At 38.3% G+C, this 18,317-nt stretch overlaps 1 protein-coding gene across 1 annotated transcript in view; it reads left to right on the forward strand.

Moving 5' to 3' along the window:
• The window catches only part of LOC124789074 (glutamine-dependent NAD(+) synthetase), a 196,639-nt gene that overhangs the window by 125,610 nt on the left and 52,712 nt on the right, over nt 1-18,317 (forward strand). The window contains exon 12 of the mRNA XM_047256365.1: nt 5,287-5,501. Coding sequence (XP_047112321.1) covers nt 5,287-5,501 — 215 coding nt within the window. The remainder of the gene's footprint in view (nt 1-5,286; nt 5,502-18,317) is intronic.

Consider the following 18,317-nt stretch of genomic DNA (forward strand, 5'->3'; position numbering starts at 1 on the left):
AGTGCTGCACCTATGTGAACGTTTGGTTCTGTTGCACAACTTTTCTGTCCCCAGTTTCGAAGAGGAGAACAATATAATAAAACTGTGTAAACCTGCAACTGGATCACACATAATAAAAGAACTGAGATGAAATTTTGCGTACAAACTTTCAATACAAAACATTGACACCAACCAGTAGCTGTTAGGAGGCCGTAATATGTGAATGCTAAATGAAATTGTGTTGAACCTGTAAATCATTTTAGTGAATATGATGAGAAACTGGAACATAGTTTAGAACATACCTCTGTGTTCACAGGAGTGTTAATCTGAAACAGAATGATTTGATTGCCTCTGCTTCGATTGTGCTCATGAATAAAATAAAAAAGGAGATATGTGAGTTAAATCTTTTTCCTAGTTGTTATGGATTAATAAACTGACAAATGTTATTTCTCACAGGTCTCATTAGTTCTTCACTATGTCACAGTGTGAAGGCTACAAAGTCTTTCGCAGCGGAGTCTTGGATAAAAAGTTATTGGTTAACTTGTCATGTCAAGTTCTGATAAAATCCAAAGCTTTCAATGACTGCCTCAATTTTATCTTTACGTGACACAGCAAAATAAACTGTGACCTTTTTAGGCAAATTTGTGGGAGATTTTTAAAACTGATGAACATCCTCAGTGTTACAAAAGAGCTGCAGTAATAGCTAGTCATTTGAAAAGATTCCAGTCAAGACTGATAAGCACATTTTCTACTGGAATATTTCTCTGTTTTACTCATCAATTGAATTCACTGCTATCACAAAAAGAGTCAAAGATAATAACTGCTGAATTTTTTCCTCACATTGAATGATCTTGCTAATTTTTTTAAGTCAGCCAAAAGAACCTGGGCTCTAGATGAGGAAGTAAGGATGCAACTGCCTAAAGTTTATGTGGTCTTGCAATTAAATATTGTAGTAATTTTTCATCATTTTGCAGTGAATAAGGCTCAATATACTCTGACAGAAAAAAATCTCAGTACCAAGACAGTGTCGTGCGACATAAACAAAAGTTGGTAGGCAAGTTTCTGCTTCTGAAAGATGATGTCTCTTCAAATTCTTGCCAGTTGCATTAGAGTGGCACTAGTAGCGTCACTATGAGGATGCAAATCAGGTTTGCCTTAAATACACATTGTAATGGTTGGGAGCTGTAGTTATCTTTGAGATTGCAAGTTGTGAGTTGATGTTGTCAAGAATGTCTTTAAAATGCTGAAGATGCCATTAACAACACCTCACTTGAGTTTGAATGAGGTCATGTAATAGTGTACAATATTGCAGGAAGAATTGGCAGGAACGCAGTCATTGTACAGGATTGCTGGCAGCAGTGGTCACAAGAATGTATGGTACTAGAAGACAGGGCTGCGGATGGCCACTGGCACTACTGAGAGGGAAAACCATCGTGTTCGGCGTATGGCTCTAGTGCATCACACTGCATCTGCAGCAGCAATTTGAGCAGCAGTTGGCACCACAGTGGTACAACAAACTGTGACAGATTGATTTCTTCAAAGACAGTTTCAAGCCAGATGCAGTGTAGCGTGCGTTCCACTGACCCCAAACCACTGCCATGACTGCCAACTCAGCATCTCTGGCTGGAATGCACCTGTCACATGGGATGCAAGCAGCAATCTGGAGGCGGCAGGGAAAGGGAAGGGATAATTGTGTATAGGTGGGGAGAGAAAAATGCTGTTGATGGTATGTGCAGAGATTAAACCGCCAATAGGAGCAGTGCCAGGAGGTGTGGGGCAGGGAAGTGGGGAAAAAAGGTGCATAAAAGGAGAGGAGTGGAGAAAGACGTGTGGATGCATCAGGAGAGGGCTGCAAATAAACAATATAGGAGATCAGACTGGGGAAGAGATGATAGGATAGAGGGGGTAGAAACTGTTGGGTGGAGGGTGTCGGGACAGTACGTTACCGTGGATTGTTGCCATTCAAGTGTGTTAAGTTCAGCTGGATGTTATGCCAAAGGGTGGTCTACTTTGCTCTTGACCACAGTTTAGCGATGGCCATTCAACCTGGTGGACAGCTGGTTGGTAGTCTTACCAGCATAAAAAGCTGTGCAGTGATTGCAGCAGAGCTGGTAAATTACATGCCTGCTTTCACAGGTGGCCGGGCCCCTGATGGTGTAGGATAAACTGGGGACAGACTGGAGTAGGAAGTGCTGGGTTGGTGGATTGGGCGGGTTTTGCACTTGTCTTCCACAGGGATATGATCCTTACGACAAGGGGTTGGGAGTGGCATAGGGCTGGACTAGGATGTTGTGGAGGTTGGGTGGGCAACGGAACACTACTTTAGGAGGGGTGGGAAGTATCTCTGATGCCACCTGTTGGCAGGCTGGTCCCTCCACCAGATAGTGTTCATCTCTGTCCCCACCCATACACTACTCTCTCTTCCCCTTCCCCGTGCCCTCCAGATTGCTGTTTTTTACCTTTTTAAGTTCACAGCTACTTGTCACCTTTATTTCCAGAGAACTGCATCATAAAATTGTTGGTGATTTGTTGAAATGTGTCAGGTGGTCTCCATACTGTGAAATTTTAAAATTCTTTGAACTAATTTGGAGTATTCCTGCATCCAGTGCATCAGTTGTGAGATGCTGTTCAACAATAAAAAGGTCAAAAAACAATTATGTAGTTCATAAGCACAAGAACAGCTTGCAAACTTAGTCTGTTATTGATCAAAAAGGGCTTTCTTTGGCAACTGAGAGAAGGGTTTTATGACTCAGTGACAACAATTCACCAAAACTGTAATTTCATATTTTAAAAGTACATTTTATTCTTTTGTAACCACTTACCTTAATGAAAAGTAGAGTACCGTATTTACTCGAATCTAAGCCGCCCTCAAATCTACGCCAAACCTGAAAAATGAGACTCTAAATCAAGGAAAAAAAAAAAATTCCCGAATCTAAGCCGCACCTGAAATTTGAGACTCGAAATTAAAGGGGAGAGAAAAGTTTTAGGCCGCACCTCCAAATCAAAACAAAGTTGGTCCACTGCAACATGAGACACAATTTAGGTCGAATGGATGAAGTAATTTGGTTCAAGTCATACTCTTAGCAGTTAAGCTCTACCAGGTAGCCACTGATATGTGTCAGGTGCTCCATCCGTATTTATATGGGTACCCTACCTTTTTCACGTGCTTCATCTGGTGTGAATTGATTGCTTATTTGTCTTTGATCTGATAAGTGCCGTTCCCTTTGTTATAGGTGTTTACGTCACTCTAAGCTGAAAATGCATTACTGTACTGTGTCATGCACTATTTGTCACAGTCTGATAATGAGTGTTTACGGCCTGTCGCCGCTCACGGAATGGCTTGCTTTTGTGCACGCTACCGCCGCTTACAATTGGGAAAAAAAAAAAAAAAAAAAAAAAAAAAGAGAGGAATCGTCTCATTAGCGAAATAATGGCAAGAGACTGCTATTTTTTGTTACTTACACTGCTGCTTTCTTTGATAATGATCAACAAGAACCAAATAATAGACTGCGTATGATAGAAGATGTTCTGAATGAGAGTTTAGCGAAAATTTTTCTCCGTTTGGAAATCTTTGTAGGTGCCTCTTTAGTACATTACATTCTGCACAGAAATTAGAGTCATCTTAGATTTAAAAATCTAGTCAATTGCCGTGCTTCATTTCTGACTGTATCACTATTAGGCATAAGAATAATAAGAATATAAACATGACATGATATGTATATTCTTCCGCGTTTGCTGTTGTCTCACTCTAGTTTCGTAGTTTATTAGGCAGACAGGATTTAAATGAAATAGCAGCAAACATGAAACAATACATAGCAAAATGTTTATATTCGTATTATTCTTATAGTGAAGAGAATAGTGCATGAGATTCACAATTCATAAAAGTTCCTATTAGCAACCATCTCTTCTCACAGGTAGGAAAAAATTCAGAATGTAGAGTTGGCCATATTGACAAACATCCCAAACTGAGAAACAGTCTTGCCAGTCGGATTTTCGTAGTACATTGAAATACTGCTACATTCGAAGATGAACAATATGGAACTTGTATTTACTTCGTTGGATAATGTATGAAAGTGCAGTGGTCGAAACTGGGGTCGAAGATGAAAGCTCGTCTTCCAACTTTTTTTTTTTTTTTTTTTTTAATTTATTTACTGACACAGAGGTTTTGGCGCCAGCATTTATCTTTGTGCCTGCAAAGCATGCCTGTGTAGCGCTACATGTATTCGACGGCAGACGTTAGTTGTGGTGGCACCTACCAACCTTTTTCAGAACTTCCGTTTGCTTTGCACTCGATTCTAAGCTGCAGGCGGTTTTTTGGATTACAAAAACCGGAAAAAAGTGTGGCTTCAATTCGAGTAAATACAGTATACACCACTTGCAAGGAATAAAGTTGTTCTCCCTGTATAAATATGCTGGTTTTAAAGAAATTTTAAGAAATAATATAACATAACATACATTATCATAGAAATTATGCATCTCTGACATTACACATGTGATCTTTGGTAGTAGCACCCACTATATTTGTAAAACCATAGTAGTTAAATGTCACATCTGGTGGACACACAGTGCAAATTAAAGAGTGCAATTTGACATGAATTCAGTAGGAAGGCAAGGGCCTTAGTACCCTGAGGCAAGCAATGGACACGTGTGTGAGTTGTTATTGTGGGAATGGATGTGTATTTTCTACTTCTGGAGAAGGAATTTGTCCGAAAGCTGAAGTGTTTGTAGCATTCTTTTTTGTTGTACTGGTCTGTGACTAGACCCATCATTTTCCTCTGTGGGTATATGGAGTTTACCCTTTCTATCAATGAAGCTTCCGATGTTTTTTATGAAAAATATTAATGTATTTTCTTTAATATCCATGGCTACTGGTAACTCGAGTGAGAGGAGGAGACATTGCTGTAGATGATGGGGAAAAATATTAATCATGAGGTACCTGTACACTACATGTTAAAAAAGAACTCCATTTTACTCTGTGAAAATGAAGCAGTTGTTCGTTAAAGGTAAATTTGCCCTTTATTTTAGGTGTGCATACTTGCGTGGGAGTGCCAGGTAATTCATGCAAATATCTTTTTTTGTTTTGTTTACTTCTGGTTGGTTTATCACTTTTAACCACATGGCCATAATGTTACAATATGTATGCTAAAGACCTTCTTACAGTGCATCCACACTTCCACTATCATTATCAGAGATGTTAGCAAAATTGTTAGATGACATTACATGATGAGTAGTTGTGAGTAGACTTTCAGTAAATTACAAAGTAATGTGAATTGTCTGTCATTTGTAACAATGATTTCTGTTTTGCAGGCAAGACTGAGGATGGTAATTTCGTATCTTTTTGCTCAACTCATGCTATGGGTACGTAACAGGCCAGGAGGATTGCTGGTACTTGGATCGGCAAATGTTGATGAAGCATTACGTGGCTACATGACTAAATATGACTGTTCCAGTGCTGATGTAAATCCAATTGGAGGGATATCAAAAACTGATCTCCGTGCTTTCCTGACTTATGCTATGAACAGGTTATTGTGCCTCTAACACCTTTTTTTATTTTATTTTACTTATTATTGTTGTGTTGTTGTCATCATCCTCGTCATCATCATCATCACCACCATCATCATCTTTCAACCTAATTATGTCTCACTCAATTTATCTCCAAGAAGGAAGCTAGAGTTGAGGAAAAGACATCACAATTATAAAAATATAGCTTGTCGAAGTATAAAGTGATGTGTGCAGTAAGCCATTTTTAATACAAATTCTTGCCTTTAAAATCCTACTGATTTCTTTTAGAAGAGAGGAAAAAATGCAGTTCATCCTTCAGACCATAGCTTGAAAAATGTAAAATCCCATAGTGGCTGTGTATGGATAACGTCGTTTAGCATTTTTAACTTGTGGATTTTTTTAATCCAATGTGGTTTCAGGTTTACAGACTTGTAGGATAGATACAATTTGGAGGAATGATAGGAAGGATTTCTGTCTTTCCTGTTCATCCCTTGTCATTATGCTTGTAGCTATTCCGTGTTCATCGATGCTGCATAGATGCTGCTTATGGTGAACAAAAATTTCATCTGCAAATGCTGCCAGTCTTTGCGTAATGCACCTCAAAATGCTGAATCGCACACTGGCTCTGTGGACAGCCTTTTGGTATGGAAACAAATTGCTTGTTTATTGATACGGTCATTTCTTGTGACATAATCATCACGGAATCAGGCATCGAGGTATCCGATTCTCTATACATGGAGTGCATAGCAGCGTGAAGGTGACATTTATAAATAAAACAACTTCTGGAAAAACATATATCTGTTTGGTGATTTTTCTTTGGTAAATAATCATAACTGGTTTGTCTCAATGCCCATCTTCAGATGCAACAAAAAATAAAAAAAAGCTTTTATTAAAACCTTAAAGCAAGTAACAATATTTTTACTAGGTCTGCTTGTGAGCTAATTAAAGTGTTATTAAAATGGCTTGGAACATACTGGCAACTGGTGTTTAGTGAACCCATGTTCATGTGTTGCTCAATAGAACATAAAACAAAAAATCAGGAAATTATGTATTTGTAACCCTAGCAGTGGCAGCTGGATTTGTGTTGCTAATGTGCTACAGTACACTGTAAATATCGCACTAAAATTATGCCATTTCTCTTAGAATGCCAGGTAGAAATCACATTAAAATTACACAGAATTCTCCTCAAATGCTTTTTGGTATGCAAATAAAATGGATGAAGACACATTTTGTAGCACACTCGTCATGATAACTAGAAGCCAGCGTTGAGTGATCAAACAATAGTCAGCTGCGCTACGATCAGCTCAGAAGGGATGCAGCTCTTAGTTTTCAGTTGCGCATGCTCTGATTTGATGTCATTTCTTCTGGCACTAAGAGTATTATGTTGCTCACAACACCAGGTCACTAGTGTTTTTTTTTTTTTAAGTTGCATGTTGTGATGTTATAGATTAGGCTGGATTTTTGAGGGGCTGTTGTCATAACGGCACCGTGGACAAGTTGTCTGGCGCATGGACTAGCAATTCGGTGAATCTGGTTTGATCCCCACTGTATTATTATTATTATTATTATTATTATTACTATTAAACAATGGAAAATCCAGGATGTAGTGTAACAGTTATGAAAAGGAAAGCTACCACTCACCATATAGCGGAGATGCTGAGTCACAGATACGCACAATAAAGGAGATTTTCCCTGAAGTATCAAGAAATTAAATTATTAAAACCTTATAAGGCTAGTTGAGAAGATGCTTTTACAGCAGAACATTTGAAATGGTATGTACCAAAAATAAAAAAGGCTTAAATTAATTGTTTACAAAAACTTGGAAAACAAAAAAACACCTACGAGACTGGAAGGTGCCCTTGATACGTCCACTTCATAAGAAAGGCAATAACAAGATGTTGACAACTACAGAGGAATTTTTTTTTAAACAGTGACATATAACCTATTTTCCAAGATAATACTAAACGCAGTAGAAACAACACTGAAGAGTAATGTAAACGAATGTCAAGGTGCTTATAGGAATTGCAGATCATGTTCTGAACAAATATTTAATCTAAAATCAGTCATTTGCCACAGATTACTGAATTCCAAAGATGTTTGTTGATTTCCAAAAGGCTATTGAATCTGTTGACAGAAACCATAGTAAAATAAAACTTTTGTGAACAGAAGCAGGTTGTTGCCCCTTCCAAGTTGCTAGAATATTTTACCTGAGTGGATCATATGAAAAGGTAAAATACTCTCTAAAGATTTATGGGTAGAGTATGAGAGATTTATGAGCAGTTGTTCATGTAACAGCACAATAGCACAGTGGTTAAATGTTCTGGCAACCATAAAATACGACAAATGTGACAATAATATTTCAATCAGTTATTCATAAAATATAAAAATAGAGTATAGGTTGTTAAATCAATAAAACAATATTTCAGAACAGAGTAAGATCTTTGATGGCACTGCACTTCTGGCTGCTAGATGTTTATACCAGTGCCCATTAACTTGGAAAAGAGAATGCAGATTGGTTGAAAGGGATGCCATTGTGCTGTAGCTCAGCGGCAGTCTTCTTTGGCTACCAGAGGATTTGTTTGTATTTCCTGGATACTGCTAGCAAGTGAAAGCATGGTACAGTGCAGCACTCGGTCACAGGGAGGCGTCACTGTCAGTTGGAGCCTGTATGTAGCATGCTGCAGTTCCTCAAATGAACAGATCATAAGGAGTATTGAACTAAGTATTCATCTACTACAAATTCATTCTGCTTATTGAGGAGTTTGTCTGGTTCCTTCTGGTTCATAATACAAATCTCCAATTCTTCTAATTCGTCTGTCAACTTTTTTCATCTTTAAGTAAAATTTGTAGTTGCTTGTCAGTGTTAGCAAAATTGTTACATTCCTTTTGAATATGGGAGCCTAATGCTGTCTTATTGCTGGCATATGTGTGCTCTCCAAGGCTCTTCATCATTCCCTTCCTGGGCATACAAAAAGCAGCATCTCATGTAATTGTACAGTGTCTGTGAACACTCCAGCTCTTTCAGGTGATCGAACAAAGAGGGCCACCATAGTTACACACATGAAAATGTCACAAAGAACACGAAATCAGCTTTCTTTATAAAATGCTATCAAATTTGTAGTTACTCCTTTCCTGTGTAAATAGATTACTCTGGTGGCAGCCATTTATTGATATTCATAAGTCATCATCTGTGGTCAGCTCTCCATTCTGATCTGTCGTGCGCAAACCTTTTCATCTGTGCATAACTACCACAGTCTGCATCCATTTGAACCTGTTGTTATATTCAAGCCTTGGTCTTCATATACAGTCTCCCCCCCCCCACACATTTTTCACTTAAATTGACAATTCATTGTTGCCTCAGGATGTGTCCTATCAACTGTTCTCACCTTGTCTGAACTGCTTATTGTCAACATTACTCCATACAAATACCTTCAGAAGACTTAACAAATTCCTCTTTTTAAGGAATGCTTTTCTTACTGTTGCCAGTCTGCGTTTTGTATCCTCTGTACTTCAGTCATCAATAGTTACTTTATTCCCTGAATACCAAAACTTATCTCTTACTTGTACTTTATTTCCTAGTCCAGTTCCCTCAGCACAGACTGATTTAATTCAGTTACACTCCATTACTTGTTTTTATGTTAATCTTAAAATCTCTTTTCAAGGCTGTTCTTTCCACTCAGCTGCTCTTCCATTTCCTTTGATATGTGTGAATTACAGTGTCATCAACAAATAGCAAAGTTTTTATTTCTTGCCGTGTGGGATTAGCCTAGCGGTCTAAGGCGCTGCAGTCATGGACTGTGCGACTGGTCCCGGCGAAGGTTCGAATCCTCCATCGGGCATGGGTGTGTGTGTGTTTGTCCTTAGGATAATTTAAGTTAAGTAGCGTGTAAGCTTGGGGACTGATGACCTTAGCAGTTAAGTCCCATAAGATTTCACACACATTTGAACATTTTTTATTTCTTGCTCCTGAACTTTGCTTTACCAGATTTCTCCGTGGTTTCCTTTATTGCTTGCTCATTGTCCTTTGATATTCATAACTGCAGTCTGGTCTCTGAAGTTGTAAATAATCTTTCGTTCCTGGTATTTTATTCCTGCTATGTTCAGAATTTGAGAACTTAGTCCAGTGAACATTGTCAAAAGCTTTATCTGAATCTACAAATGCTGTAAATGTAGATTTGCCTTCTTCATTCCATCTTCTAGGGTAATCTATAGGGTCAGTATTGCTTTGCAAGTTGTTACATTTCTCTGGAACTTTCCTGACATTCACTTTACCAGTTTTTTCATCCTTCTGTAAATAATTTGTCAATATTTTGGAACTATGACTTATTAAACTGACAGTTCAGTAGTATTCACATCTGTAGGCACCTGCAGATTTGAGGAAAATGTTAACAACCTCCCCCCCCCCCCCTCTCCCAAATATGGCATTTATGGTTAACAATTGCAATCCTCTTGAGTACTTTGTATAATATCTGTCTAAATAAATGCAATTATGTGTACAATACAATGTTTATACAATAAATCATGATAATGAATTTCATCCATTCTTAAAAAATCACAGATATGTAACAGCAAATAAAAATTCATCAAAAAATTGAAATTGATATCTTGAGCACAATCAAGCTGTTTTCCGATATGCTAAAAGTTATACATTCAAAACACATGTTTTTGAGAAAGCATCCTTTGTGCTCACCCAGGAAAATGCAAAAAAGTGATGGACATGTCAAATTAAACATAAAACATCACAGCAGCTAAATGGTTAAATCATAAGCGTAAATGTTGATATCTGCTTAATGATATATTTTGTCACCATTGCTGTTATTGTATAATATTTCTCTTATAAGCTACCCTCACTACTGTTAACGTGTTATTTTAGGCTTGATGAGAGAAACAGAGATGTCAAAAGATTAGTCTACTTCCCCAATTAATATTACAAGCTTACTAGATGTTGACTCAGTGAATTACTGTACTCTCTCTCTTCTCTTCACGCGATCAGGCCCAGAGGACCGTGCGCCACCACAGTTAGAGCTCTCCATCCGTCTCTGTCTTCTGCTATCTGTCTCCAGTTTCCCGTGACTCCCAGCTGCAACAGGGCTTCCCACTGGTCTGCTGCCTGACGGGATCCAGTCCATTGTGATTTTGGGCCATCTTGTTGCCTCCATTCTAACAACATGTCCAGCCCATTGCAGTCTTTTGCTTCTCATCACTCCCAAGATGTTAGACTCCTTGTACAGCTCTTCTAATTCAGTGTTATGGCGTCTTCTCCATTCTCCAGTAGTCTGATCTCTGACTGGTCCAAATATTTTCCTGAGGACTTTCCTTTCAAATGTTAGCAGTCGCTTAAGGTCTTGTTTTCGAGTGCTCCAGGTTTGAGAACCATAAAGTACTACTGGCATTATTAATGTCTTATACAACCGTAGCTTTAGTTGTTGCGAGACACTTCTACATTTTAATATAGGGTCTAGAGAGTGATAGTATCTGTTTCCCGCCTGTAGTCGTGCTTTTATCTCTGCTTCAGTTGATGTTACTTCTGCAAAAAATGATCCAAGGTATTTGAACTCTCTCACATGTTTATACCTGGTGTTGTTCACAATTAAATCTTGAGAGTTCTGGATCTTTCTTCCTATGGTCATATGTTCTGTCTTTACAGAGCTAATTTGTAGACCGATCCTAGCTGCCAATAACTCCAAGGTCTGGATACTTCTCTTCAGATCTTCTTGTGTGCGTGCTAATAGTGCAATGTCGTCTGCATAGGCCAGATATGTAATGTGTTCATTACCAATTTGAATGCCCTTGATGTTTTCTTTGTTGAAATCCCGCATTACCTTCTCAAGTGCCAGGTTGAAGAGGACAGGTGATAGCCCATCTCCTTGGCGTAATCCTGTTACAACTTGGAAGCTTTCTGTCATTTGATTGCCTACCTTAACCTTAAGTTTTGTGTCATTTAGGCATACCTCTATCAGTTTGACCAACTTCTTTGGTATACCGAACTCTGTCATAGTTCTAATCAGGCTAGGTCTATGTATACTGTCGTAAGCCTTCTTGAAGTCTACAAACAGGAGATGTATCTCTCGTCCGTATTCGTACATTTTCTCACAGATCTGTTTTAGCACAAAAATCTGGTCTGTGGTTGATCGCCCTGCCTGGAAACCACCTTGGTATTCTCCAATTATGTCTGTTGCTATAGGTTTTATTCGTTCTAATAGGCAGTTGGAGAAGATCGTATAACAGGTGTTGAGTAGCGCTATGCCCCTTTAGTTGTCACATACGGATTTGTCTTTCTTTTTATATATGGGGCATATCACAGCTACCTTCCATTCCTCTGGTATTTCATATTTTACCCAAATTTGCTCGATTAGCTTGTGGATTTTTAAACAGAGGATTTCGTCTCCAGCCTTGAGAAGTTCAGCAGGAATACCGTCCTCACCTGGACTTTTACCATTCTTAAGGTTTTTAATCTGGTTCCTTATCTCTTCAATGGTGGGTGGAGGATATTCTGGGTCTACTGTTACTGGTTCATCAAACTCAAGTAGTTCGGTTGGTTCATCAGAGTTTAGTAATTCTCTGAAGTATTCCATCCATCTTCTTCCAATTTTTTGATCTTCTGTTAACATTCTTCCATTGGCATTTTTATGAATCTGTGTTGATGGTATGTCCCTCCTTTAAAACTTTTCACTTTCCTATAAAGTTCTTTATACCTATTTCCATGAAAGTCTTGTTCAGCTTCCTCCATGTTACTTTTAACATATTTTCTCTTTGCTTTCCTCAATGTGGCTTGGGTCTGCCGTCGTGTTTCTTCAAACTTCGATTTTCCTTCTTCTTGCATATTGCTTTGTATCCACAGTAGTTTGGCCCGTTGTCTCTCCCTGATAGCTCCCTCACACTCCTTATTGAACCACACTCTTTTTCCCCTAGTTCGCTTTGGGATTACTTCTTGGGCTGTTTCTTTAATGGTCTCTGCAATCGCCTTCCAGTTCTGATCTACCACAGGATCTCCTTCCTCTTCATTCAAAGCCTCAAAACGGTTTGTTAGTGCTATCTCGAAAGTTCTTCTTATATTATCTTCAGTCAGACTCTCATGGTCATATCGAGTGACTCTTTGCATTCTTTTGTGCTTCCTGGCTCTCCATATTGTTTTCATCCTTCCTCTGACAAGGAAGTGGTCTGATCCACATTCCGCACCTCTTGCCGTTCTAACATTTTGTATCCACTTCTTTATTCTCTTCTCTACAATTAGGTGGTCAATTTGGTTCACTGTTTTCCCATCTGGAGACACCCAGGTTCCTTTATATATTCTCTTCCTGTCGAAATCAGTACTACTTATAAACAAGTCTTTTGCAGTCGCAAAGCTAACCAGCCTAGTGCTGTTATCACTGCTCACATCATGTAAATTGTGCTTTCTGATGGCCCCCATGAAGGCTGTACACTGTGTAAAAATGTAAATTTGGAAGGAAGCTCTGGTGCTGCAGTTTCTCTTCATCCCCTCTATCACTGCTGCCTGTTTTTACGATCTACAATGTGTGGTGCAAGGTATATACATCAGTAGTGTATGTAGTTGTTGCAACTGTATCATGTTGGATTTGGACACAAAAGTCTTTAAAATGTGCTGTCGGAAAACCCTTGTTCCATTTACCTGTGACATCTCTGTCATACCAGATCATCTGCATCAAAAGAATATTTTCAGATTTCACAAAATGTTTTTACATCTACCTACACTCCTGTTGCTGAAGAGCCACTCACCCTCTCCACACACCCAGTAGGTGAATTCATTTTGTGTGTGTTATTTTGGTGTGGTGGCTGCTCTGGCTATTGAGTGACGTAGCTAGTCACCAGCCAATAAAAGATCACTAGCAGGAAATGGGCGACATTTGCTCTATTATGACCGAGCATATTCTTAGAGTCTCAGTGTTTGAATATAAAAGATGGACTATTGATGTTGTTGCTGAATACAGTACTTCAGAAATACATGCAAAAAAAAATGAGACTGAGTTATAAGTCACAAGAAAAGGATTGTCTTTCAAGGAAACAACTCCTTGACACCTGTACTGTGGGATGGAGACAAACTGCCAGCAGCTCCATTATGCTATGGGGAGCATTCAAGTGGGCATCCATGAGCTGAATGGAGCTCATGCAAGGCACCAAGATGGCCAAGGAGTGTTGCACACAGGTTGCAGACCATGTAAAGCCTTCATGATCATCATGCTTCCCAACAGCAGTGGCATTTTTCAGCAAGATAGTGTGTCATGTCACAAGGCCAGGAGTGTGATGGAGTGGTTCAAGGAGCACAGTGACGAGTTCCATTTGATGTTCAGGGCCCCAAGCTCGCCAGATCTGAACCCAATCAAATACATCTGGGATGTGATTAAACATGGTGTTAGATAGGTGTTCACAATGTTCTGGCTTATCAGTGTATAGCCTCTGTATATTCCTTCCAGCTTTCAGTTTTCCCTTCTTTACTTGATACTGACATGTGATCTGAGTTTTGACATTCATTTGATATCAGTGAATACTTTCCCTACCCTTTACAGATAATTGGTAAGTTATAATTATGTAGGTGTGTCTCAGTGGTGAACTGTCAGACTGAAAGTACAAAGGCTATTGTTTTGATCACCAGTTACTCCTCGGATTTCTGTCTTTTATTCATCACTTTCTTCAAGTCTGCCTATATTGGTAAATGTGAAAAACGCTGAGTTGCGCCGTGTTTTGGAGGCCACGTTAAATTATAGATACTCGGGTAACTAGGTGAACAAGTCAGTTAAAGATCAGAGGAAGGCAACGGCATACCACCTCCAATATTACCATGCCTAGTCAAGCACTGTGGTGTTCAAACCAACCTTTGGGTGGATGATAGCTTTATCTTTAGTTACTTAATGTAAAAATTGGCTCTTGTCTCTTTACTCAAGGATGATGATAAAAAAAGTGATATGTTTTGGAGGGATCCTCTGTGTGGTGCATCATTTGAACGTCATATTTTCATAGTACCGAAGTATAAATATGGCAGTTACTAAATACAAGTAGCATTTGAAATAGCTGTGGAAACATGTAAATCAACATTTCATGTGCTAACGTCACTTTTATCAGCCCTCATTACAAATGGTGCTATTACAACAGACTTAATTTCACAAAATAGTAAAAAATATTCGAATAAACATTCCCAGTATTCAGTCATACAGTCAGATATATGTTTATTTGAGCTCACATGTCCCTTGGTATGACTGGCTGATAACAGTAAATTGAGCAGATATCAGGCCGATTCTCATGTTTTCGAAGCTAATGGCAATACTTGGTTGTTTTCATATTTATACTTGCATAACACAAAAATAATGCAGTTTAATTGATTTATTGATTAGAACAACTCACCAAACACATTTTTTCTGATATGATTTTTGTGCAAAAGTATCGGAAATGTAACATTGGCAGATAAAAACTGTTAACTCTGTTCCAAGTCAAAATGGCTTGAATATTTTATAGCAGAAAGAAATTTTTTGTGATCAAATAAAAAAGCTTCTTTTTAAAACCATGAAAAGACATAAACTTCAGCCAGATATGTTTTGGAGGGATACAGATCCCTTCGGAATTTAATGAAAAAGTAACTTTCCGTGCCAACAGATATATCACTTATGATGGACACAGTTCAGCTTCCTAGTTCAGAGTAGACTTGCTGTTTTTACATGTAGTGAAGGCTTTGCAGATTGGTGACATAGTGTCTCAGAAGAGAACTCGGACATTATGGCAATGCTTCCTTTCAAAAAAACTTTCAACAGCATTGGCTGCAGAGTTATTTTGTCTTTAATTTATGTGATTTAAAGATTTCAACATTTTTTATAGTGGGTAGGAGTGTGACAGGTGATGTCAATAACTGCAATGTAATTGAAAGGTATATTTTCATTTTCAACTTGACACCAAAAGTAATGATATAGAACTAAAATAAAGAACATTCTCGAATATTAAGGTGTGAGAACATGAACCAAAATAGGCAAGAAGGAATTATTTTTACATGCTCCTAATAGTAGGTTATTAAAAGCACCAGTGACATTTATTACACCACTGGATTATACATGGAATGTGTGTTGCAAGTGAGTCTGCCACATGTATTGTCTCTACTTGTGACATGCTTCTTCTAATTGCATACTGGTGATGACTTGTGCCGTGTAGCTGTCTATGGTCTTGCAACCTTGTGCGTAACTAGAAGAGGGTAGATTGAGTTGCAGACAGGCCAACAAAGAGACTGTTACACATTTAGCTTTCAGCCAAACCCTTCTTCAAAAAAAGAAAACTCTCACATATTCGCATAAGTAAGCACACCTCACACATGCATTACTGCTAACTCCGGCACCTTGAACTGGCGTGCTGCTGGAGATTGCGTTCATCGTGTGTGTGTGTGTGTTGTGTGCGCATGTTCTTTTCTGAAGAATGTTGCTGATATTCCAACCGGGAGTTTCCATTTCTTAACCTTTTGCATAATGTTTTAAAGTATTTATCGGAACAATCAAGGAAATGTCTGTAAGATCTGGGTATCAGTGAATTCTTGTCCTACCGTGCACTAATAACCACCACCACCTCCTCTGCATTCTTCCAAGGAGTAGGCACCTTTGCCTGGGGAATGGAACATCAGTGGTTCCCTCTGAAATGGAGTTTCGATGGCTTAAGTCTTCCATTTCCTATGTACGATATGTAACCCTCTTATATTTGAAATCAGTAGACTTACTTAATAAGGTTTCTTTCAGTTGCCTTTTCTTGATGTTTGCTGACGTGGCCCTGCTAAATAGTTCCACCCAACCATTTTGCAGCAGTCTTGCAGAACTTAGTTTCCGTGTGCATGAATGGATGCTGAATGAGAGCATTTATTTTCTTCCAAGCTACTTGAATGATGTAAACGACTGTACTTTAAACTTTCTGTGCTCACACTCTTTTCCAACAAAATTCGTATACTAAGTGGCTTGTCAGACCATTGGTAAACATAGGTAGCTTGTGCAAGATCAAGACAAGAAGTATATTGGACATAAGCCAAATTGACAAGTCATTTTTCTTGCCATCTGTTGTGGCAATGACCTCCTTCCCCTTTTTCTCCTTGTCTTCTAAACAATTTCAAACATGACACCAAGGAACAAGCAGCCGCACACAGTGGGTGGTGACACTCACTCACCATCTCGCACTGTAGAAGTGATGAGCTCAAGCCGTTCTGCAAATATTATAATAATATCTCACACTGTGGGATACCCCAACACTTACTTACGTACTACTAAACATCGTGAACATCTTTAATCGCAGATTCTTTTAAGTGGAACATGGCATCCAAAAATTTTATTTCACTCGGTTCACTTAGGTAATAACTATGTGATCTCTTAAGGCTTTTAGCCACTGCCACTCCACTGTATCTCAGTAAATATTGAAGCATAGGCTAGCTACCTCCCTTCTTTTATATACCCAAGGAGCTAAGTGCTGATCTGTTAGTTCAATCTATGATTGCTAATTGCATATTTTAGCCATTTATGAAATCAAGCATGCACAGAAATGCTGCAAGTTTACTTTGACACTAACTTTGTAATTTCTTCACCTGTACTAGTTTGGAGAACAATTACTTGCTTCTACATCACCTTCTTTGTGCACATACTTCTTAATTACCGTTCTGTTTAAGATGCCAGTGTCCCTTTACCAATCCCCCCTCCCATAATTTAGTTCAGGTCATTCCTTCTACGGATTCATCTGAGCTAAGTGTAAGTCACCTCGTCCGTGGATCCATCTATCCTTTGCTCCCCAACACATTCATTAAGTTTTGAACACTGCGTCACAAACACTCACCAATCTGTGAAGCATCCTACTCTTACTCTATTCATTTAAATGAAGATGTTGCTCCTTAATATTTCGATCCGTCCTGTTATGTTCCCCCACTTTTCCACAGTGCTGCCGCCAATCGAAATTGGTGTACTTGGCATATCTTTCAAAGACGTAAATTTATCATATAGATTATCCTCATTTGTGTCTAGCTGAATATGAGTAAGTATGTTCTGAAAATCGACAAATTAAAACTAACAGAATTCTTTAAGAATAGTGGGAGCAAGGGCTGAATTGTAGCATTGTCAGAAATCTTTGTTTATGCTGTAAGTATGAAAAGTATTGCAGAATTTGACACAATTATTTTGAATTGTCTTGCCCTTCACAGGCTGTAATTTATTTAAAACTTTGCATATGTTAGTCTTCTTTTTGCTGAAAAATTTTCTTCAACAAAGCATCAATAGCATTACAGGACTCCATTATTATAGTTAAATCTGAAATATCTAGAAACTTTGAGGTTTCCAAAAGTATATTTCCAACATAAGGAAAAAAATTGAAAATATGCTTCAAGAATTACCTTTTTCCCTGGGTTCTTATTACTGAAATTTAATTTCAAAGCTTTAAGTTTTTGGTTTGTGCTTTGAAAATAACTTATTATTGGCTCACACTTCATTATTAGCCTATAAACAACTGATGTGAGGGACAGTCACCTTGTAGGCACATACCTTAAAATGTAACACTGAAGAAGAAGAAGAAGAAGAATTTCCTCACAGATTTATTTTTGCCATAATTGACCATAGCATTATCTGCACTAGTAAGATGAAATGTTATTTACATTTAATAAATGAAATTCAAGATTGTTTTATATCAAAGCATAAATACCACTATCACTCTCATCTGACTTTCCCACAAAATCTAATAGTTTATTTCTGATGCTAACACTACCTAATTACTACAGGAAACATTTTCCTGTTCTTGTGATTCATCGCATCTGAAGCCACAGAAGAAAAAGTGCTACACTTACATGGATCATTAGCATCTCTAGGAAGTCACTTGCACTTCTT

This window comes from Schistocerca piceifrons, chromosome 3 (genome assembly GCF_021461385.2).
Source record: "Schistocerca piceifrons isolate TAMUIC-IGC-003096 chromosome 3, iqSchPice1.1, whole genome shotgun sequence".
NCBI lineage: Eukaryota > Metazoa > Arthropoda > Insecta > Orthoptera > Acrididae > Schistocerca > Schistocerca piceifrons.